General features: G+C 36.5%; 1 protein-coding gene, 1 long non-coding RNA gene and 1 other non-coding gene across 5 annotated transcripts in view; 2 read left to right on the top strand and 1 right to left on the bottom strand.

Moving 5' to 3' along the window:
* LOC143408397 (uncharacterized) overlaps window positions 1–5,123 on the top strand; it is a 51,134-nt gene extending 46,011 nt beyond the window's left edge. Inside the window, exon 3 of the long non-coding RNA XR_013092482.1 lies at window positions 4,743–5,123. This is a non-coding gene — a long non-coding RNA (uncharacterized LOC143408397). The remainder of the gene's footprint in view (window positions 1–4,742) is intronic.
* Brwd1 (bromodomain and WD repeat domain containing 1) overlaps window positions 1–24,384 on the bottom strand; it is a 120,724-nt gene that overhangs the window by 45,546 nt on the left and 50,794 nt on the right. For all 3 annotated transcript variants that reach the window (XM_076868094.2, XM_076868092.2, XM_076868093.2), the window contains exons 20-24: window positions 16,645–16,776; window positions 7,464–7,558; window positions 4,732–4,921; window positions 3,399–3,524; window positions 3,026–3,133 (exon numbers count right to left, since the gene is read on the bottom strand). In XM_076868094.2, the coding sequence (XP_076724209.2) occupies window positions 3,026–3,133; window positions 3,399–3,524; window positions 4,732–4,921; window positions 7,464–7,558; window positions 16,645–16,776 (651 nt within the window). The remainder of the gene's footprint in view (window positions 1–3,025; window positions 3,134–3,398; window positions 3,525–4,731; window positions 4,922–7,463; window positions 7,559–16,644; window positions 16,777–24,384) is intronic.
* Window positions 8,244–8,350, top strand: LOC143409077 (U6 spliceosomal RNA). The gene has a single exon (XR_013092588.1). It is a non-coding gene; the product is annotated as a U6 spliceosomal RNA (small nuclear RNA).

The following is a 24,384-nucleotide window of genomic DNA, read 5'->3' as shown; positions in this document are numbered from 1 at the left end:
GAGTACCTTAGAAACTCAACAGCAGTAAGACAGGAAATAAACCTAAACAGACATTTCTCAAAAGATGACAAATGGTCAATATGTATACAAAAAAATGTTCAGTATCAACTAAGAATCAGGGAATATGAACCAAAACTGTAATGAGATATCATCTCATCCCAATAAAAATAGCTATTATAAAAAAACAAAAGATAATGAGTAAATTGCCAACATGGAGAAAAGGAAATTCTTACACACTGTTGGTGGAAATGTACACAAGCAGTCAAATGATCTCACAATTCTACTGGATACAAATCCCAAACAAGAAGAGTCAAGTGAAGAGAGACCTGCATGTCTATGTTTATCATCGTACTATTTATTCAACAGTAGCCGAGAAACAGAAACAACCTATGTTCAACAATGCTGGGTGGATTTTTGAAAAAGTAATATAGATTCCAATGGAATAATATCCAGTCATAAAAATGGATGAAATCCTGTCATTTGCAAAGGTTATATATAGAACTGGAGGACATTAAGTGAAATAAGTCAGGTACAATGAGACATACTACATGATAAAATTCTTCTGTGGAAACTAAAAGGCATATCTCATAGTAGTTCAAAGTACAGCAGTGGTTACCAGAAGCAGAAGGGGAAAAGGTTGACAAATGGATACCAACTTAGGTAGACAGGAGAAGTAAGTTCTGGTGATTTACTACACAGTAGCTAGACAGCTAGAAGAAAGCATTTTGAATGTTCACACCAGAAAAAAATAATAAATGTTTGAGGAGACAGATATGTTTACCCTGATTTCAATGTTATCCACTGTATGTATGTATGTATGTATGTATGTATTGAAACACCACTGGTACCTCATTAATGTAATTTTATTCTTTTTTTTTTCTAATGGGGAAAAATAAAATATTAGATGTGATTGTTATACCAAACAAAGTATTAAGCACAGTGAATTCTCTTTTGCAGCAGTTATATTCCATGAAGTGCCTTTCACTGGAATGGAAGGAACACTGGATCAGAGTTCCAAAGGCAAGCCCATGTTAGACTCCCAGGAAACTCTGGTCACCAAACTGTAGTGAACTACTGAACACAGTACCACTTTATGTGTTTGTATTTAAAGGCATATCTTTTACACACACACACACACACACACACACACACACACGGTTGATTCTTCAACACTGAACTCGCATGGAACAACACTAAAACTCACATCATCAGAATGACACCGGGCTAATACATATGTTCGCCCTATGTTACACCATAGTCTTCCTGCACTAGGAACACCTGCCATCACTTAAACACCATGCTCAGGGGACCTTATAAATAGCAAACTCAAGGGCTGGGGATGTGGCTCAAGCAGTGGCACACTCGCCTGGCGCTGGGTTCGATCCTCAGCACCACATAAAAATGAAATAAAGATATCGTGTCCACCGAAAACTAAAAAATAAATACTTTAAAAAATAATAATAAATAAATAGCAAAATCATTGCCCCGTCTCCCGAAAGAATTATAAAACACGAGAAACATGTGTCAGTAAACACACCATGATATGGATTTGTGCTTGTAGCACAAGAACTGAAACAAGATGGCAGAGGATTACCTTGTTCAACCTCATCCAGGAGTATGTTATATTCATCAGGCAATTCAAATTTTTTGCCACTCTTAACACATCCAGGAATGACTAAAGAGCTCCATGAATATTGATTTTAGAGTTCTAAATAACATAGCAAGTATGATATTTGCAAATACCAAGTCCATGAATAATGAGGACTGATGCAGTGAAACAGACTTAAACCTCCATATGCATTTAAAAGCCAAATGTATAGGAATAGGACTGCTATGATGAGTAAAACTGTGAGAACAGCCATCTTCATAAAATAGTTTTTGCATATCAAACTACATAAACATATCTTTTAAATGCCCATAACGCTGCTCCACAGATAATCATTAACATTCTGATGTTTTTTTCTTTTCATTATAAATGTAATCAACTATGAAATCTTACTTAAATTACCACAAAACATCGCTTAACATTAGGATTCTCCTCTTAATCCTTTGTGAAAATTCAAATACCTTACAAGCTTTGACTGCAAGAAGTTGATGTGCACCATGACTTGCTTCAATCACTATGGTGATTTTTTATTTTTATAAACAATGAAATGGAACATTCTTCATAAATTTATAAATCTTTCTGCCTATTTTCTAAATTACCAGAAGGAAAACCACTAATTTAACAGGTCTTAGAATCTTTCACCTTCAATTTCTATTGCCAAAATACTCTCTGGAAGGCCCAGGTCATCCCACACACAGCAATTTAAATACATTATCAAATCAAAATCTTTGCTACTTGCTGAAATAAAGCATTTTTTTAATTAAAATAAGAAAAAATTACATAACTAATTAAGTATTGAAAAGGTGAAAGCTATTTCCTTATTTATGCATGAAGTTAAAATTTCCAATTTTTATTTCTTCCCTTGAAACTTGCATTTCTTCTTTCTAAAACCTGTTAAGTACGAGTATTTTTAATACAAATAATGCCACACACTGCCTTTCTGAGAGACTCTACATTATTGGATTTAATGTTTGTACACTGTAACTTTTTAAATTCTTTGTTGTTGTTGTTGTTGTGTTGTGTTGTTATTGTTATAATGGATCTATTTTTTTTTATTTTATTTGGTGCTGAGGATTGAACCCAGTGTCTCACACATGTGAGGCAGGACCTTTCAGCCTGCACTGTGACTTTTTAAAAGTGAGGGGAGGGGGACCACTAAGATACAACCCCAGCCCTTTTTATTTTGAGACAATCTAAGTTACCCTGGCTGGCAGCAGTGAATCCTCCTTCCTCGACCTCTCTGGAAGCTGAGATCACGGGTGTGCACAACCGAGCCCAATTCCCTGGGTCTTAAGACTTGGCAGGCAAGAGCAGAAGAGCAGAAAAGGAGAGAGAAGTATGCTTCCAAAAGGTTTGTAAGTAGATTTATAAAATTTAACTGTGTGTTAAGTTAGCAATTTAATAATACCATCAACTTACCCTAAGATCCATTTTTCTCCATGGCTCCTTATTAGGGTTGAGTTCATAGATGTTATTTCTTCTGACAGCTTCAATATAAGCTTCATGACCCTGTCGAAAATAGATTACCTAAAAAAGAGAAGTATACATTTAAAAATTAGCAGAGGGCTGGGGATGTGGCTCAAGCGGTAGCGCGCCATGCCTGGCATGCATGCGGCCCGGGTTCGATCCTCAGCACCACATACAAAGACGTTATGTCCACGGAAAACTAAAAATAAATATCAAAAAATTCTCTAACTCTCTTTAAAAAAAAAATTAAAAAATTAGCAGAGAGCTAAAGAGCAATAGAAATTTTATGTTCTGTATTCACATTTTTAAATTTTATTATTCTCACCTCATCACCCATCTGAGGAACGAAGGGAGACTTTCGAAGTGTGGTGTCAGTTATCCAAACTGGAGGATGAAATTCATATAAGTGTTCCATGCTTACAAGCTCTGTTGGAGTCATCCTCCGCAAATTCTGCCAAGGGGAAGAGAACAAAGCTTGGTGGAAAAGAAGGGGACAACATGCATTGAGAAACCAAGGAAGCTTCACCATTCAGAATTACTGCTTAGCATCACCATATAATGATTACTTTTGGAGGGCGGGGAGGGGTGCTAGGGATCAAATCCAGGGGCACTTAACCACTGAGCTACATCAGTGGATGTGAATCCAGCCTTTTTATATTTTATTTTGAGACAGAGTTTCACTAAGTTGCTTAGGGCCTCACTAACTTTCTGAGGCTGGCTTTGAACTTGCAATCTTCCTGCCTCAAATTCCCAAACTCCCCAGCTGCTGAGATTACAAGCATGCACCATAATGCCCAGCCCGATTACAGCACTAGTACATGCCTCATCAACCTACACACAAGAATGTTATCACTTCTAAAAGCATTAAAGACCTACCTAATTTTTTCCTAAAATCACCTCCTGAATTTCTTTCAGTTTTAGAAAGGCATAAAAATCAAGTCTACTTCTCAGAACTGTAGAGATGGAAAAGTATTAATAACTAAAGCAACTTTTCCCAAAATAAGTTTACTTTTATATTTTACTCCTCTTGGCCTCTAACACTCTTTAAATAAGGGCTAGTAAGTAGCTAAACTGTAGAGTGTCTGCCTCACATCCACAATGCCCTGGATTCTATCCCCCGCACTGCAAAAAAAACATGAAAAAAAGAAAAGCTCCAATTTCTCAAAGATTTTTGGTTACTACATAAGGACAAAACCACCCTGTATAAAATAGAGTTGGTGGGGTTGTGGCTCAGTGGTAGAGCACTTGCATGTGTGAGGCACTGTGTTTGATTCTCAACACTGCATATAAATAAATGAATAAAATATAGGTGCATCAACAACTAAAAATATATTTTAAAAGGGGTGGGGATTGGGGTTGTGGCTCAGCAGTAGAGTGCTCACCTAGCATGGGCAAGGCCCTGGGTTCAATCCTCAGAACCACATAAAAATAAATAAGTAAAATAAAGATACTGTGTCCGAATACAACTAAAAAATTTTAAGAAAAAAACATAGATGTTACTTTTAAATACATTTTTCTTACCTTTTTTTTTTTAAGTTGTTAACGGACCTTTATTTTATTTTATTTATATGCAGAGCTGAGAATCAAACCCAGTGCCTCTCAGACGCACGCTGGGTACCTGCTCTACCACTGAGCCGTGACCCAACCCCCCTTCTTACCTCTTTTTTAGGTTTGCTTTCCTTCTTTCTCTTCCGTCTTCTTTTTGGAGGAGATAAATTCTCAGCAGATATTTCATCCTCAGAACTACTACAAAATCGGGTAATTCGTCGACGGCATGATGTTCGCAAAGGAGGTTGCAAGTTGATTCCTGCATCAGCTGTCCAATCAGAGTATCTAGATGAAGAGTCACTGGCAGAAGAGAATGTTAAGTTGCACAGACCAGAATCTAAAAACTAACAGCAAGGTATCACTAAAGGGAAGAGAGAGCAGGTAAAGATGAAAGGAAGACCTCATACGATTTAACTGAACATCCTGCCGACAAAGAAAGACTGAAATGGACAAAGGTCATGACAAAGAAACCTTCACTGATACTGGAAACTAGAAAAAGGAATGTAAGCCTGAGGGGTTTTAAGGTTTATTTGGGGGGGGGGGGGTGTTTTGTTTAAGTATACTATAGATGACAGCTAGTAGAAGACAACTTCTGTTGCCAACAAATGCCTACCTGGAAAAAGGAGGCGAGAAAAAGGTAAAATGGGAAGAGTAGAGATTGTACAAAAACCTATGAGCTGGGTGCAATAACACACATCTGGAATCTCAGTGACTCATGAAGCTGAGGCAGGAGAAACACAAGTTTGAGGTCACCCTCAGCAAGGCCTTAAGCAACTTAGGGAAACCCCATCTTGAAACAAAAAATAAAAAGAGCTAGGGATAGGGCTCAGGGGTTAATTTTCCCTGGTTCAAACCCTAGAACAAAAACAAACAACAACCACAAAAAAACCTAAGAGAAGCCCCAGCCCAACACTGGAGGAGGCTGAGGCATGAGGTACAGGGAGTAATTTTAACTGGCATCACAAGCTATTAAAGAATACACTGAGAAACCCAGGAACTCATAGCCTCATCAGACAAAAGGCTTTAAGTGGTTAGTTTCTTGCCAAGTGTGGAACTCTCACTGACATGACAGAAACCCAAGAAAGGAGTTAATAATCTTAACCACACCCTGGAAGACAAACCAAATCAAAGAGAAACTAGAAATACAAAAACTAGCCCTTGGCCCACAATTAGCTTCACCAAATACAGAAAAGAATAATATCTCCCCTGGGCCATCATTTGGCCCCACTTCAACCACGCACCTTTCAATCTATAAAACACACACTCAAAAGCACATTTCTCAAAGTTGAATAGTATAAAGTAATTGTTTATAAAAATTTTAAGAGCATCTGCTTTATAGAACAAATCAAATAAAATTGGAATAAAAGAATGAATAAAGACAAACAGAACAGTGGTTGGCAGTGGGGTAATGTGAAGTACTACAGTTCATAGGTAGTTTTCAGTGCTTCAAGATTACAGGATTCTGGAGATTAGTTGCACAACAGAGTGAAAGTCAACATTACTGGGGCTAAAGTTGTGGCTCAGCAGTAGAGTGCTAGTCTAGCACATGCAAGGCCCTGGGTATGATCCTCAGCACCATATAAAAATAAATAAAATAAAGGTATTGTGTCCAACTGCAACTAAAAAATAAATATTAAATAAAAGAATTTTACAAGAAGTTAACATTACTGAACTGCATATTTAGTACGGTTGGATTTTGCTTGTTTTGGTGGAGACTGAACCCAGGACTCCACATATACCAATGAGCCCCATCCCAACCCAAGATAATATCTTCATGTTCTGTATATTTCATCAACAGTAAAAGAAAAAATTTAAAAAGTAAATAATATTTATGTTCTGAAACACTGCTCCAGGCCAGGTGTGGTATGACACACCTTTAATCCCAGCGGCTAGGGAGGCTAAGGCAGGAAGATCCCAAATTCAAAGGCAGCCTCAGCAACTTAGCAAGACCCTAAGCAAATGAGCAAGACCCTGTCTCTAAATAAAATATTAAAAAAGGGCTAGCAATGTGACTCAGTGCCCTTGCATTCAATCCCCAGTACAAAAAAAAAAAAAAATCATCATCTAAAACACTGTTCCAGCTCCTAACCACAGTGGAGTAAAGTAAGCCAAGAGGGAGAGAGTATAAGACTATGGTTTGGAACAAGGAAATATCAATAAAAAGAGATAACAAAAGTCTTTAGTCTGAGCCATATTTTGGTGGGAGAATTTTCTAGACATGGTTATAGTTAGGTTGTATAGAGAGAGAAGAGAGGACGACTTTTTTTTGTTTTTGTTTTTTTGTTTGTTTGTTTGTTTTAATAATGTCCAGATTTCTGCCTTGATCAGCTAACAAGAAGAACATGACATTTGGGCTGGGGATGTGGCTCAAGCAGTAGCGCGCTTGCGTGGCACGCTTGCAGTCCGGGTTCGATCCTCAGCACCACATACAAAGAAAGATGTTGTGTCCACCATATACTAAAAATAAATATTAGAATTCTCTCTCTCCCTCTAAAAAAAAAAAAAGAACGTGACATTTACCAAGATAAGAAATCAAGGTTGACAATCTAGACCTACAAAATTTGAATCCCCAAATTAAATAAAACATAACATATGCATTAATAAAAAAAATACTAATGGTTTTACCACACATAAACTGCTGGGCCAAATGCTACTCTCAGTTAACCATGCTCAGAATATTTCTATAGAAGCTGTTAATCCAGTATTCTTTTAAACCTATGAAAAGCTAAATGTTAATCTGTTCTACAGTTGTTAACTGTTGCTCCTTGAATGTCTTCAAATTACCTTACATCCAAGACTATGACTAATATGCTTCAAAGATCAAAATAATTAAGAACAATACCTTGAACTTTCAGTATAGCTTTCACTTTTTCTATCACTCTTCCATTCATCTTCTTCTGACGAATAAGAACCTTCACTTTGATCACAGGAAGTCTCCTAATTTGAGAGGAGAAGAAAAAAGTCTTAATCCCTTTAAGTTAAATGACACATATTTAAAAAAACTGAACAGTCATCAGAACGATTAAATCATTTAATGACTTATAACAACTGGTTTTAAAAGAAAAATTAAATAAATTAAAAACTTTTTTACTGCATCCTGATGCTTATCAAGGTATACACAAAAAGAATATTTAGGAGATTGAACACTGCCCCCATCAGGAAAAGTGGTGGTACAAGGCCAGCCTGGGGGAAGTCGGCAGTTCATGAGGATGTCTCAGGGGTCTGGCTTCAGCTCTGCTTGCAGGTGAGCAGTGGCATCTGACTGCTACACTCTTTTTGATCCCTTGAGATGTGTGACAGCATCATTTCATATAGTTATTCACCACCATGGTAATGTGCATTAGATCTTTTGCCCATTTTGAAATTGGGTTGTTTCCTTATTGACACAATTTTAACAATACTCTGTATATTTGCAATACAAGTCTTTTATCAGATTTGAGTTTTGCAAATATTTTCTCTCAATTGTGGTTTGTCTTTTCATTCTCTAGCAGTTATCTTTCCCAGAACAGTTTTTAATTTCAATGGAACCCAAATTATCCAAGAACATCTAGATTTTATTCCTGGTTATCTTCTAGAAAGAAGCCTTGTAGTCTGGCATTTTACATTTATATTAAATTTATGAGTGCTCGCTTCAGCAGCATATATACTAAAATTGGAACGATACAGAGAAGATTAGCATGGCCCCTGCGCAAGGATGACACGCAAATTCGTGAAGCGTTCCATATTTTTTTGTAGAACTATTCTAATGAAATTTTTGTCTGAAATAAAGTCTTTTCACGTGAAATAAAGCAAATTTACAAAAAAAAAAAAATTATGATCCATTCTGTGTTAATTTTTGTGAAAAGTCAGTGCATACACTCACTTTTCAGTTATTCCAACACCACTCACTGGAGACTACGCTTTGTAGAGAGTTGTCTCTGCTCCTTTGCCAGAGATCAGCTACCTGTATTTGAGTTGACTTATTTCTGGACTCTTTACATTGTTTCAATTATCTATTTGTTTATTCTTCCACCAATAACCATGGTTATTGGTGTAGTTTCACAGTAACTCTTGATGGGAGTCAGTACACCAGTCCTTTAATTTGTTCTTTAGTGAGTGTCAGTTATCCTAAGTCTTTTCCTGGCTCCACATAAACTTGAAAAATCAGATAGATCGGCACATCGTGGAGGTTTTGCCTATCGCTTGGTGGTGTGTTCCACCTTGACAGCTGCAACCAGCAGTGAGGTCTCCCCAGTGCCCTGGCATCCCGGGTGACTGTAAAGTGCTGATCAATTATTTCTGAATATAATTGAAACAGAAAACAGGAAGATGGCAGCAAATCCTTCAGGATAAGCATTGCACTACCCAGACCTGATCTTAATAAGGACTCCTGGGATCATGCAGAGCAGTAGCATGTCACAGCCCAGCAGAAGATAGCTTTGCAACATGCTCATACACATTAATCTGGATAATGAAGAAAACATCTGTAATGAAAATGACTTTGTAATACTAAATGCCAAAGCTATTCTCATTCAATGCTGTGCACACTGTGACAATCAGAATTTTGGTGAACATTTTTTTTTTTTTTTGCTTCTTGAAAACAAAGGAATATATTAAGTGAAAGCAAAAGGAGTGGGGAAAGTAGGATGATGAGAGCTTTAGAAACTGTTGTCTGAAAATCTGATTATGCTGCATGTGACTATCTTTTTTGTAATACATTTGATTTTTAGCTCTAAATTGGACTCTGAATTGGATAGTCATGTAAATCAGCCCCTAACCACTACACAATATTATGTCCACAATAGCCTTGCAAGAACCATTTGTAGTATTTAACTTTAAAAAAAATAAAGGTGCTACTGAAAAATGTTAACGCATAGGATTAAATAAGTTAGGTTTATATTTGTCATCCACAGGACTGATGTTGTATATAGCTTTCAAATTTAGAGTCAACGTATCATCCAGAAATACTGTGAAAATGCAAAACTCTTCTCGTATTATTTTAAAAGAAAATAAAGATAAAACTATATTTACCAATCAGTCTTAAAACCTCTTTTATAAATATATGCCATTATAAATGATGTGACAATGCTACTCAAAATATTATAAAGAATGCAGTGGCTTAAACATTTATTTGTACATGCTCTTATCTGGTGTTACTACATAAATGGTATGCCTGTGTGGTTTCCTTGTTCATTTTTTATCTAATTAAAAAGTAAAAAATAAAAGAAAAAAATCAACTGTCAATATTCACAAAAATAACTTTTTGGGATTTTGACTGGGATTCTTTTGAATCCATTACATGATGCTAGAGAAAACTAACATCTTCACAAGAATGTGAGTCAACAGGAACTCACTCACAAGCGATGGAAATGTAAAACAGTACACTACTTTGGAAAACAACTTGGTAATTTTCACAAAGCTAAACAGTCTTATCACATGATCCAGCAATCACACTCCTTGGTATACCCAAATGAGCTGAAAGATTATGTCCACATAAAAATCTGCACATGGGCCAGGCGCAGTGGCTCACATCTGTAATCCCAGAGGCTTGGGAGGCTGAGGCAGGAGAATCTCGAGTTCAAAGCCAGCCTCAGCAACTTAGAAAAGTCCTGAGCAACTCAGAGAGACCCTGTCTCTAAATAAAATATAAAAAGGGGCTAGGGGGCTGGGGGTTGTGGCTCAATGGTAGAGTGTTTGCTTAGCATGCTTGAGGCACCAAGTTCGATCCTCAGCACCACATAAAAATAAAGATATTGTGTCCACCTAAAGCTAAAAAAATAAATATTTTTAAAAAGTGGGGGGGGGGGAGATAGGGAAGTGGCTCAGTAGTTAAGCATCCCTGGGTTCAATCCCCAGTCCCCCCGCCAAAAAAAAAAAAAAAAAACCTGCACATAGATTTTTACCAACTTTATTCATAATTGACAAAACCTGGAAGCAACCAAGTATATACCTCAGGAAGTGAATAAAAAAGCTGTTACATCCAGGCAATAGCATATTAATTATATTCTGTTAAAAAGTAAACAGCTATCAAGCCATGAAAAGACCTACAGAACACTTTTAAGTGCCCACTGATAAATGAAAGAAGTTAATCTTGGCAAAGGCTACATGCATTATGACTCCAATCACATGATATTCTGAAAAAAAAGCAACTCTATAGAGCCTAAAAAAAAAAAAAAAAAAAAATCTTGTTCTGAAAGAGTAACTGCTCAAAGAATAATGGAAAATGGTTTAAAAAAAAAAAGCTTGATGAGAATCTACACTGACCAAAGATAACTTCATCACAAAAAGCACAAAAAAGCAGTGGACAAGAGCAACCCAATGATCCAATATAAGCAACAAGCCCTAAGACATTAAATAATTAATGCCAGAAAGACAGAAGTTCTTCCACATAAGTAGAATGCCAACTAGTAAATGTTAAAGCAACTACGGGTGGAAAAAATTTACCATTTACAGGTATCATAGCAACAAATTCAAACTAGAATCACCAATGGGTGCCAAACCTGAGCCCACACTGAAAATTACAAGAGAATTCCTTAATTAAAAAGGAGAAAAAAGGTAATTTTACGATAGCTAAACCTAGCAGACACTACCTTAACCCAAGTGGTCAATAATGGGACAAAGCAAATCGCACAACATCTGATGCCAGGTGCTGAGAAGAATACATGGCCACCTGTGGCACTACTGCAAAAAATGCACACTCATAAAAATTACTGGTTAGAAATGTAAGCATTAAGACAAAAACTGAGAAACTATACTAGGGTAAAGGCAACTGAACAGATGAACTGACTACTAATACATGACTTTTGGTTTTCTTTTGTTATCAAGATTACAGGTACCAGGCTGGGTTTGTGGCTCATGGTATAGCACTTGCCTAGCTTGTGCGAGGCCCTGGGTTCGATCCTCAGCACCACATAAAAATAAATAAAAATAATGGTACTGTGTTCAACTAAAAAATAAATGTTGGGCTAGGGAGGTGGCTAAAGTGGTAGCGCACTCGCCTGGCATGCACAGGGCACTGGATTCGATTCTTAGCACCACATAAAAATAAAATAAAGATGTTGTGTCCACCGAAAACTAAAAAATAAATATTAAAAAATTCTCTCTTTAAAAAAAGTGATAATGTTAAAAAAAAAAAAAAAAAAAAAAAAAGATTTAGGTACCAGTAGCAAAATGTGACAAACAGCTGTAGAACTGATGCTAACAGTGATGTATTAACATTTCCTGACTTGGATAATTATATCAAGGAAAATGTTAAACAATATCCTTATTTGGAAACACACAAGGAAATACGCAGGTGTGGAAAAGCACATGACAATTCACTGTCAAAATGATTAGGGGAAGGCTGTGGCTCAGTGGTAGAGTGCTCACCTAGCATGTGTGAAGCAGTGGGTTCAGCTCCCAGCACCACATATTAATTAATACTTAACTAAAGGTCCATCAACAACTAAAAAAAATATTAGGGGACAAGGGAAGAATGGAGGAACGTTGGATTGGGCAGATGGGGGAGGGCATATGGAGATGGGAAAGATTGTGGAATGAGATGGACATTGTTACCCTATATATGTACATGTATGACTGAACAAATGGTATGATTCTGCATTGTGCACAACCAGTTGAAGTGCATTCTGTTGTCATGTATAATAATTAGAACAAATAAAAAATGATTAGGGGGAAAATTCATATAAATACAAGAATGACAGCTTTAAGGGTAAAGAAATATAAGGAAAGTTCTAAGAAAGTTCCTCTATCTGAAAATTTGTTTACAATGAGAAGTTTAATTTCCCCAAATCCTCAAATAAACTGATGCTACAGGAAGGCAGAGGCCACGTTCTAAGTTCACAGTGGCCTTGCATGTTTCTTTTCTTCTGGGGATTGAGCCCAGGGGTGTTCTACCACTACACCGCATCCTCAGTCCTTTCTAATTTCTTGAGAGAGGACAGATCTCACTACTTTGCTGAGGCTGCCCTGGAACTTTCGATGTGCCTGCCTCAGCCTCCTAAGATACTGGGATGTCAGGTATGGCACCACTGCCCGCCCCCATGATGTATTTTTACATCAGTGTGGGAAAGTTAAAAAAATCTCATACCTATACCTGTTTCCCCATTTGTAACAAACAAACTGTTGGAGTACCTTAATTCCTACTTGCTGGAAGGATGAAATTATATATTATTTACAATACTTAGAACAGTGTGACTAGCATGATAAAATGCATTAATGTTTGTTCCCTTTCTGTAGCCATTGTCATAGTTAAACCCAATAATAATGGTAATTCTTGTACTTCCATGCCAACCCCGATAATCATACTATACCACACAAGCCTCTCTAGAGGCTTACATACAGGCTTCTACGTAGGAGTCCCATGCTTCTCAAAGGTAACCTCCCACAACATCCACCATGTCATACAAACTCTTGAAACCTGAGTGGAAGTGCTAGAACACAGATGACAGTAAAACAGTTGTTTCCAAAACATGTGCTCTACTCATGAGGGTACGACCTCCTACCAATCCGAAACTGTATAAGTCCTCATTTGAAACAATGGGAATAATCTGGTGATTCAATTCCATATATCATATCTTATACTCTATACAAGTTTTAGAATTAGTGTACATGCAGAAAAAGGGGAAAAAATCATCCAACATAAAGACAGCAGAAAATAACTAACTGAAAGATTAAAATCACATGTAGCCATGTCACAGAGACAAATCAGAAGAAACAATGTTATATCAGAAACAATTGGGCCATGGACTTATGGTTCCCCCCTAGCACTTCCTGCTTGTGGAAGGCCACATAAGCCCTTGTGGTTTCCTTCTGCTCATCTGTACAAGGTAAGGCGATGTTAGCCAGCCAGAAGGATAGGCCACAAACATCAGATAAATTTTGGATGAAATAAAATGAAGATGCTTCTGAAAACTATGGTGAATGTTTCATACACCTATAAAATATTTCGCAAGTTTCACCTAAGTTCTCAATAAATGCACAATGTCCCTGGGAGGAAAATAATATTGTCTCCTCTTCAAGATTGTGAAAAGGTTCAGAGATTTAAAAAAAAAAAAAAAAAAAAAAAAAAAAACTCTTGATAGCAGATTACAGCATTCAGAGTCAACAAAGACCAGGTTTATACCCTTAATTTCATGCTTTTTCCAGTAAGCCCTAGTAACCAAATGTCAAGTAGATCAATCAATGAGGCTCACATTATAAAAGCTCTAAAATCAAAGTGTGCCTTAAACAGAATATAGAAATGAGCAAATTCATAGATATCCTGTGAAAGACCAGAAAGGAGGCAAATAATGACTTGATGGTAGAAGTCAGCCACAGTGTAGAAGGAAGGACAGGCAATTTGTGTCCTGGGGCTTTAGAAAGACACACAGAGAATTTCATTCATAACAGGATAGTTCATTTTAACTGCTCAACTTCAAATCCCAATACAAAATCTACTGCAGAAAATATCTTCGGGTAGGTCTGAAGAAATGCTTTGAGAAGTACACAATATCACTAACACAGAATACAACTAAGTGTCAGTATTTGCTAGAAGCAACTAAGACACAGCAGCCACCTGAGTGCTAGTTTATAGAACACTCAGGGGTCATATGGCTTTCTACCAAACTGAAGAGCACCCCACCATCTGAGCCCCAGGGGCTGAGATAGAAAGTAACAACCTACAATGAGACTGAACTTTCAGATAATGAGCTACTAGCACTCTGACTCCAAGTCTAACTGATCCCCCCACTGGAGACAATGAAGTAACATATACCTCATGCTATTTCAAGGTGCTGGTAAGTGTTATCGTAAGTTATCCAAAAAATCATTAAGAAATGGTTAAAATATGTTCAAAACACTACAATTAAGAAATACTATAAAAACTACATATAATAAAATCATTATAAATGAAATTTTGATGACAAGAGCAACAAACATCACTGTGTATTAGGCACTATTTTAATCCTGGGACATTATGATCTACATTTACCTTCACAACCCCTTTGAGGAACTTCCTATCACAGGAACAGGCACATAAAGACTAAGAAACTTGCCTAGTTAGTGGAATTTGTATTATATTTAACTCCGAACGCATGCATGACTAAGATCCTACTGCTTTATAAAAGGAGATCTAAGTGAACAGATGGACCATGTGGAACATCTTATTGCCCAAAATGTTACTGAATCAGAAAACACTAACGTTAAACACTCTTCCCGAAAAACTGGTTTCCCAAAAAAATTAAAAAATAAAACTGAGGAGCTGGGCACAGTGGTGCATGCCTGAAATCCCAGCGGCTCAGGAGGCTGAGGTAGGAGGATAAAAGTTCAAAGCCAGCCTCAGCAACTTAGTGAGGTACTGAGCAACACACAGGACCTGTCTCTAAATAAAATACAAAATAGGGTTGCGGACGTGGCTTAGTGGTTGTTTCCCTGAGGTCAATCCCCGGTACCAGATAGATAGATAATTAAAATGAGAGCTGGGGACACAGCTCACTTGGTAGAGTGCTTGCCTTGCATGCACAATACCCTGGGGTTCAATCCCTAGCACCACCAAAAAAAAAAAAAAAAAAAAGGAGGGGGAGTGCTGGGATTTGGCTCAGCGATAGAGCACTCACCTAGCACAAGCGGGACCCGGTTTCAATCCTCAGCACCACACAAAAATAAAGGCATTGTGTTGTGTCCACATAAAAATATATATATATATATATTTTTTTTTAATGCTTATAATATTAAAAAAAAGAAGAAAATAATAACCTACAAATATTTGTAAGTCATATGTCTGCTAAAGGACTTATATCTAGAATATATATACATACACACAACTCCTATAGCAATGAAGACACAAATCCAAGTTGAAAAATGGGTTACCAATTCAAATACAAATTTCTCCAAATAACCACATGAAAACATGTTCAACATTCTTAGCTGTTTGGGAAATTCAAATTGAAACCAGAATATGCCACTTAACTAGGTAGCTTAAATGAAAAAGAGAATTAACAAGTGTAAGGACAGAGAGAACTGGAACTCTAATACATTACTGATGGAAATATAAAATAGTACAGCCAATTTGGAAAACAATCTGACAAGTCCTCAAAAAGTTAAAGAGATTTTCCAATGACCCAGCAAATCAGCTCTTAGGTATACACCCAAGAACTGAAGACATATATGCAAACAGAAACCCACAAATGAATGTTGACAGGCAGCACTGTCAACATAGGAACACAAATGTCCACAAGCTAGTGAATGAATTAAAAAAAACTGTGGCATACATGCATATAACTGAATATTACTGGATAATAAAGAATAAAATTGAGAGGCTGGGATTGTGGCTCAGTGGTAGATTCTCAGCACCACATAAAAACAAAGGCATTGTGTTGTGTCCATCTACATCTAAAAAATAAATATTAAAAAAAAAGAATAAAATTGATACATGCTACACATGGCTTAATCTTTTTTTTTTCTTCACATGGCTTAATCTTAAAAACATTACGTTATATGAAACATGCCAGTCACACTATGAGACACAAAAACTAAATGCACAATTCCACTTATATGAAATGTCCAAAATAGGCAAATCTACAGACAGGAAGAATATTAGTAGTTACCAAGAATTTGGGAGTAAGACAGGAAGTTGAGTAACTATAAATGGCATATGTTTCATTAAAAGTGATAAAAATGTTTAGAAATTAAGTAATGGTGATAATGCTATAGAATACTGAAACCATTGGATCATAAACATATTTCATGTTTTTTGGAAACTTTTAGAAACTTTCAATTAAAAAAAATAATAAAACAAAATTTAAGCCTGGTGTGATGGCATGAGCCCAAAGGTACTTGGGAGAGACAGTCAAGGAGAAAAAAGAAAACCATCACTGGAGACCAAGAGTTCAAGGCCAGCCTGGGCAGTATAGGAAGACCCCACTGCTTCCTCCCCAACTATTAAACCATGAAATTTCATCTTAATTCCTTAAGGATATTGTATTTTCACATAAATCCACCATAGAGTCAAAGAACTGAGGCAAATACACTTAGGATTATCTTATGTATTTTAAAGTTACTCCACTTACCTGTCTTCCAGAACCTGAAGACTCATTTCCAGAGGATAACTCACACCGGCCAACATTTCTTCTACCATAAGTTGAATATTTACGCCTGCACGTCCTCTGTCTAGACTGTGATACCAAAACCATTGAATCCAACTGAAACAAAGAAACATACAGAAGAAAATCAACACCTATTTAAATAAGGAAGAGTGTCAGCAAAATGTAATCCTATCAAGTTCCCAAAATTACTTAAGGCAAAAATAAAAGCTTAAAAAGGTACACAATCTTGAATAATAGATTTCCCACATACCATTAACTTAACCTTGGCACTCTTTTTTTTAACTTTCAAGGGCTTTAGAAGACAGCACCTGAGATCAGCATTTTTCAGACTATGCTGTAATTCACTGATTTATAATGGGTTAAAGTAACAACTCAAAAGGGAAGTCACTTACACGTATCTCAGAAATTACAAAAATATTTACATGATGCAATAATCAAACTTAAGGAAATGTATCACTATTTGTGTACCTAGATATAGACAAATATTTGAAATAATTCTCAAGCACTGGCTATAATTATTTACAGATTTTCAGTTTTTAGAAGAATTGTTATTAGAGCTTTTCAATTCTGGTGAAAAATGTTAAAATCATATTTCTATCAAAAAAATAATAATTTTTCAAAAATCTGCCAAATAAAAAAACTACTATACACAATGGAGTATTAGCCATAAAGAGAAATGACTTTATGACATTTGCCAGTAAATGGACAGATCTGGAGACTACCATGCTAAATGAAGTAAGCCATTTTCCTCCTCAAAAAAAAAAAAAAAAACAAACACAGAGGTTGAATGTTTTCTCTGATATGTGGAACCTAACCCACAACATGGGGGGCAGGGAATTGAAGTTCAGTGGACTAGACAAAGTGGAATAAAGGGAGGATAGGAAAAGGAAAGAGTGGAATGAACCTGACTTAACTCTCCTACATACATACATAAATACACCACAGTGAATATCACCATCATGTACATCCACACTAATAAATTAAAAAAAAAAAAAAAAAAACTATGGGTAAATGGCAGAAAGATGAAGGGAGCAAGAAGTGGGGAGGGGAAGGAGAGGTACTGAGGTCTGAATTAGATTCCATTCTTGTACAATTATGTCAAAGTAAATTCTGCTGTCATGTATAGTTAAAAAGAACCAATAAAATTAAGAGTCTACTTTAAAAAATAAACAACTAAAAAAATAAAATACAATAAATAATAAATAAATAAATAAATAAAAACTACCAATTTTAATTTTCAAAAAAGGTATGCCACTTCCCAAATACCAAAGTCAAATAAATACCAAAGTCAAAACTCAATGAACTATACCACTTCTTGGTATTTTCCCCTAAAGAATTAAAGTCAGGGGCTGGGGATGTGGCTCAAGCGGTAGCGTGCTCGCCTGGCATTCACAGGGCACTGGGTTCGATCCTCAGCATCACATTAAAATAAAGATGTTGTGTCCACCGAAAACTAAAAAATAAATTTTAAAAAACTGTCTCTCTTTAAAAAAAAAAGTCATCCATCATACAACAGTGATACATGCATGCCCATAATTCACAACAGCCGAACTAAGGAATCAGCCTACAAGACAATGAATGAGTGTTAAAGAAAATGAGATGTATACACATGGAGTTTTATTCAACATAAAAAAGAAATGTCACTTGCCGGAAAATAGATGGAAATTGAGATTATGTTAAGCAATTACCAAACTCAGAAGGTCAAGGGTCCTATGTTTTCTCTAATGTGGAAACTAGAGAGGAAAAAGGAAAAGGAGGATTTGAGTCTCATAAAAACTGAAGGGATATCAGTAAAGCAAAGGGACCAGGGTAGAAAAATGAGGGAGAAAAAGGGAAAATAGTGAAGAAGGATATTAGCCAATTTATATTGTGAGCCAGATGCATGGCGCACACCTATTATCCCAGCACCTCGGGAGGCCGAGACATAAGAATCACAAGTTCAAAGCCAGTCTCAGCAAAGGTGAGGTGCTAAGCAACTCAGTGAGGCCCTGTCTCTAAAAAAAATACAAAACAAGGCTGACAGGGCTGGGGGTGTTGCACCATAACTAACTAGATAGATAGATAGATAGATAGACAGACAGACAGACAGACAGACAGACATTGTGATATCATGTGCACGTATGAATATGTAACAACGAAACCCACCATTATATGTAACTATCATGACACCAATAAAAAATACAGGAAAAAAATACTCAATGAAAGCACCTATTCCTTGAACTTAAAGTACAGATCAATTTTCACACAAAAGCCGTCTGATGGACACTGATCTGTTGTAGAATTTCAATATTAACAGGAACTGCTTTTAAACTGTGTTTTCCTTAATATGTCAGTGCAGACTTTTGTTAAAGCCAAAACTACTAATGAGGTTAGTAGTTTTTTATAGGTGTGCGCCATGCATTTGGCTCACAATATATTTTGGCTAATATCCTTCTTCACTATTTTCCCTTTTCCTCACTCATTTTTCCCCTGGTCCCTTTCCTTTACTGATGTCCCTTCAGTTTTCATGAAGGCAACCAACCATGAAGGTACCAGCTAACTACAAAAAGGCTATGAAAGTTTATAGACAAGGGGAAAAAATCTTTTTTCCTATATTCTAGAATTTCACTCTAAAAGAGGAAGCTGAAAAGCTTAGCAAGTAAACAACAAAAAAACTGACAGACTAACCCTTAAATTAAGATAGTAAAAATTACACTTCACAGCCTCCTAAATGCAGGGGAATCCCCCAAGCTTAGACTGTTATCTTAAGGCTATAGCTAAGTTTACAGATGACCCACAGCTGCAACAGTAACCCCATTGTAAAAATTGAGAAAAATCAACATACAGTGGGAATTGGCCCTAAGGGAAGCAAATTATTGAAATAATGACTTTCCAGATATTAAAACAATGAGTACTTTGCCAAAAAAAAAAAAAAAAAAAACTCTAAAACAAGAACCAGATGGAAATTCAGAGCTAAAAAATATAGTAACTAAACTTAAGAACCAAAGACGTTTAACAGTGGATTGTGCACATCTCTATGAATCAGCATTTCAAAAAAAAAAAAAAAAAAGGAATGAACAGTAAATATCTAATACATGTGTAACTGGAAAGAAGGGAAAGAAAGTCAAGATGAAAACATACGATGCACACACTAGCCAAACAAAGGTAGCATAGTTATATTGCTATAAAAGTATTAAAAGAAAAAACATTAGAGGCAAAGTGATCATTCACAGGGCAGTAGGAAAAGAAAAGCCCTAGTAGGCACCAAATAACATGTCTTGAAATCAATGAAGCAAAAAATTAAAAAACAAGCGACAAGTAGAAAGAGAAATATCTACACACATTTTTTTGTCACATATCTCACTATGGGAAGCAATTCAACGTTTTGAAATCATGTGTGGCATTAATGAGTAAGATTAAATATATATAATCCTGGGGCTGGGGTTGTGGCTCAGTGGTAGAGTGCTTGCCTAGACCCTGGGTTCACTCTATCCTCAGCACCACATAAAAGTAAATAAAGGGGGCTGGGGATGTGGCTCAAGCGGTAGCGTGCTTGCCTGGCATGCATTCGGCCCGGGTTCGATCCTCAGCACCACATACAAAGAAAGATGTTGTGTCCGCCGAAAATTAAAAAAATAAATATTAAAATTCTCTCTCTCTCTTAAAAAAAAAAAATAAATAAAGGTATTATGTCCAACTACAATTAAATACACACACATACACACACACACACAGACAAATAAAATTCTTATGAACCAACAACTTCAAGGCTTATCTCTCAAAGAAATACATGTACAGGCTAGGGCTGTAGCTTAGTGGTAGAGAACCTGCCTAGCACGCGTGAGGCACTGGGTTCAATCCTCAGCACTACATAAAAATATATTGTGTCCACCTATAAATAAATAAATAAATAAAGTGCTTTTTAGTATACCAAGAGAAAGACATGTACAAAAATATTGATTAGTAGTATTTTTTTAAAACAATTTCTTTTAATATTTTTTTTTAGTTATTGATTTATTTTATTCATTTACTCTATGTGGTGCTCAGTATCAATCCCAGTGCCTCACACACATGGGGCAAGCACTCTACCCCTGAGCCACAACCCATGCCCGAAACTAGTATTATTCCTAACATAAAAAATATGAAAAACAGCTAAATGTCCTTTCACAATAGACTAAGTACCAAAATAATTACTATAAAACAATGAAAACAAAGGATCCACAACTACTCATAATACAAATAAATCCCACAAGACTTACTGACTCAAGCGAGATGTAAAAGATTACATATTTTCTAATTCCATTTATATCATTGTTTCCCAATATTCTCACCACAGTATAGAAAATAATTCAGACTTTTCCTGTTCTCTGAATTTTTATTTCACTTTAAAGATCAGTGCTACAAAAACTTAAGTAGAACTGTTAATCCTCTTCACTCAACATAGGGTTAAAAATGACAAACTTTTTTTTTCTTTAATTTTTTTTTAATTGTAAATGGACAAGATACCTTTAATTTAATTTTTACGTAGTGCTGAAGATCAAACCCAGTGCCTTCCACAAACGAGGCAAGCATTCTACCACTGAGCACTAATCCCAGCCCCTAAAAACTTTTATTAAAAGTTAAAAGCCACGGGGCTGGGGATGTGGCTCAAGCGGTAGTGCACTCGCCTGGCATAGGTGCGGCCCGGGTTCGATCCTCAGCACCACATACAAAGAAAGATGTTGGTGTCCGCTGAAAACAAAAAAATAAATATTAAAAAAATTCTCTCTCTCTTTAAAAAAAAAAAGCCAGGCTGGGGTTATGGCTCAGCGGAAGAGTGCTCGCTTAGCACATGTGAGCCCCTGGGTTCAATCCTCAGCACCACATAAAACAAAATAAATAAGATAAAGTTATTGTGTCCAACTAAAAAATATTTTTTAAAAAAGTTAAAAGACAGGTGCAATGTTGCACACTTACAATCCCAGTGATTTGAAAGGCTAAGGTAAGAGGACAGAAAGTTTAAAGCCAGCCTCACCAATTTAGCAAAAATTGGTGTCTCAAAATAAAAATTAAAATTAAAAAGGGCTAGTTTCTAGTACCAGTAAAAGATTTTTTCTAATTTTTTAAATAAAATGAGGAAGCTAGTCATTTTTAACTTTATACCCAGATGCTGAATAAATTAGTGTAATTTAGTTAGGTACATAAATTGTTATGTTCCAATTACACGTACAAATTAGAAATTTATAAATATCCAACAGCAAAGTAGTGAAGTATTCCAAGTTTTCCAAGGAATCTCCAATCTGCTTTCCAGGTTGTTTGCACCAATTTGCAATTCCACTAGCAATGTATGAGTGCCTTTTTCCCCACCTCCTTTCCAACACTTATTGTGTTCTTAATAAATGCCATTCTGACTGGAGCAAGATGAAATCTTAGTTTTGATTTGCATTTCTCTAATTGCTAGGATGTGACACTATTTTGTGAACAACCAGAGATTTGAACATTTTCTCACATATTTGTTGATCGATGGTATATCATCATCTGAGAATTGTCTGTTCAGTTCCTTAGCCCATTTATTGATTGGGTTATTGGGGTTTTTTTTTGTTTTTGTTTTTTTGGTGTTAAATTTGAGTTCTTTACAGATCCTAGAGATTAGTACTCTATCTAATGTGTGTGTGGTAAAAATTTGCTCCCATTCTGTAGGCTCTCTCTTCACCTCACTGATTGTTTCTTTTGCTGAGAAGCTTTTCAGTTTGAATCCATCCCATTTCTTGATTCCTGATTTTATTTCTAGCACCATAGGAGTCTTCTTAAGGAAGTCAGGGCCTAATCTAACATGAAGATGTGGGCCTACTTTTTCCTTCTATTAGGCGCAGAGTCTCTGATCCACTTCGAGTTGAGTTTTGGGCATGTGAGAGACAGGGGCTTAATTTCATTTTGCTGCAAATGGATTTCCAGTTTTCCTGGCACATTTGTTGAAGAGGCTAGCTTTTCTCCAATATGTGGTTTTGGCACCTTTGTCTAGTATGAGATAACTGTATTTATCTGGGTTTGTCTCTGTGTCCTCTACACTCGGAATGGAACCATCATTTGACCCAGCTGTCCCACTCCTTGGTCTATACTCAAAGGACTTAAAAATGGCATACTACAGGGATGTAGTATAAAATTGTGATATATATACACAATGGAATATTATTCAACATTGAAAGAGAATAAAATCATGGCATTTGCAGGTAAATGGATGGAGTTGGAGAATATTATGCTAAGTGAAGTAAGCCAATCCCAAAAAACCAAAGGCCAAATGTTTTCTCTGATATGGGGATGCCGATTCCAAATAATGGGGGTGGCGGGGAGCATAGGAGGAATGGAGGAACTCTAGGGCAAGGGGAAGGGAGGGGGCATGGGAGTAGGAAAGATGGTGGAGTGAGATGGACATCATTACTCTAAGTACATGTATGAAGACAGGAAGGATGTGATTCTACTTTGTGAACAACCAGAGATATAAAATATTGTGCTCTATATTGCACTATGAATTGCAGAATATAGAGCACAATGTAATGCATTCTGCTATCATGTGTAATTAATTAGAATAAACACCTTTAAAAAAGAGAGAGGAAAAAAAAATGCTTGAGCTAGGAGCGGTGACACACACCCATAATCCCAAGGAGGCTGAGGCAGGAGGATCCCAAGTTTAAGAATAACCTCAGCAAATGATCAAGACCCTAATAAATTAGCAAGACCATCTCAAAATAAAACACAGAAAAAAGGGTTGGGATTGTGGCTCAGTAGTATGCAACCCTGGGTTCAATCTGGGTACCAAAAAAAAAAAAAAAGTTTGATGTACAAAAATGTCCTTAACTATAGCCATTATATATTGAGACAGTAAACTTTTTTTTTCTCTTTTCAGCATTTCACATAATGAGGAGCTTGGTTGCCTTAAAATTAAACTGCAGGGGTGTATATATATATATATGTGTGTGTGTGTGTGTACACATACACACACATAGATATATTCATATCCACAAACACTTGCTTTTTTGTGTATATGCAGTGCCTTGTGAACGCTAGGGGTATGTGGCACCACTAAGCTACATCCTGTCCCTATTTTTATTTAATTTTCAAAGCGCAGACCATCATGCTCCAACAGGACCCTCAATGGAAATGTACACATAAGCTGCTTCTCACAATGTGGCTTTAAGACAGAGCACTCAAAACTCCTCAAATCACAACTACCTTCCACTACAGTTTTTTCACAGTGCTCATGAATGTATTCCTACCCTCCTCCCCCAGTACTAGGTATTGAACTGAGGGGCACTTCATCATTGAGCCACAACCCCAGACTTTTCTATTTGATTTTTGAGACAGGGTCTCACTAAGTTGCTGAAGCTGGATGGCCTCAAAGGTCAAAGCCGACTGACAGTCTTAGACGTAAACATAGCTGACTTGGGGTTGTAGCTCAGTGGTGGAGAGCCTGCCTCTCACATGTGAAGCACTGGGTTTGATCCTCAACAGCCCATAAAAATAAATAAAAATATTGTATACATTTATAACTAAAAAATATTTTTAAAAAACAGAAATAGTAAACATAATTGGTGACCCAAGGAAGAAAGGACACAGTAGTTGATATAAAAAATTCTTATTACTATTTGGATCTGAATGTCTCCCAAAGGCTCATGTATTGGTATTGAAGGCTTGGTTCCCAGCTGGGGGTGCTACTGGGAAGGGGTAGAATCTTTTGGAGTTGGGGCC

This window comes from Callospermophilus lateralis, chromosome 10, assembly GCF_048772815.1.
Source record: "Callospermophilus lateralis isolate mCalLat2 chromosome 10, mCalLat2.hap1, whole genome shotgun sequence".
Lineage (NCBI taxonomy): Eukaryota > Metazoa > Chordata > Mammalia > Rodentia > Sciuridae > Callospermophilus > Callospermophilus lateralis.
The sequence above is the reverse complement of the archived record's forward strand: the minus strand, read 5'-3'. Positions and strand labels throughout refer to the sequence as shown.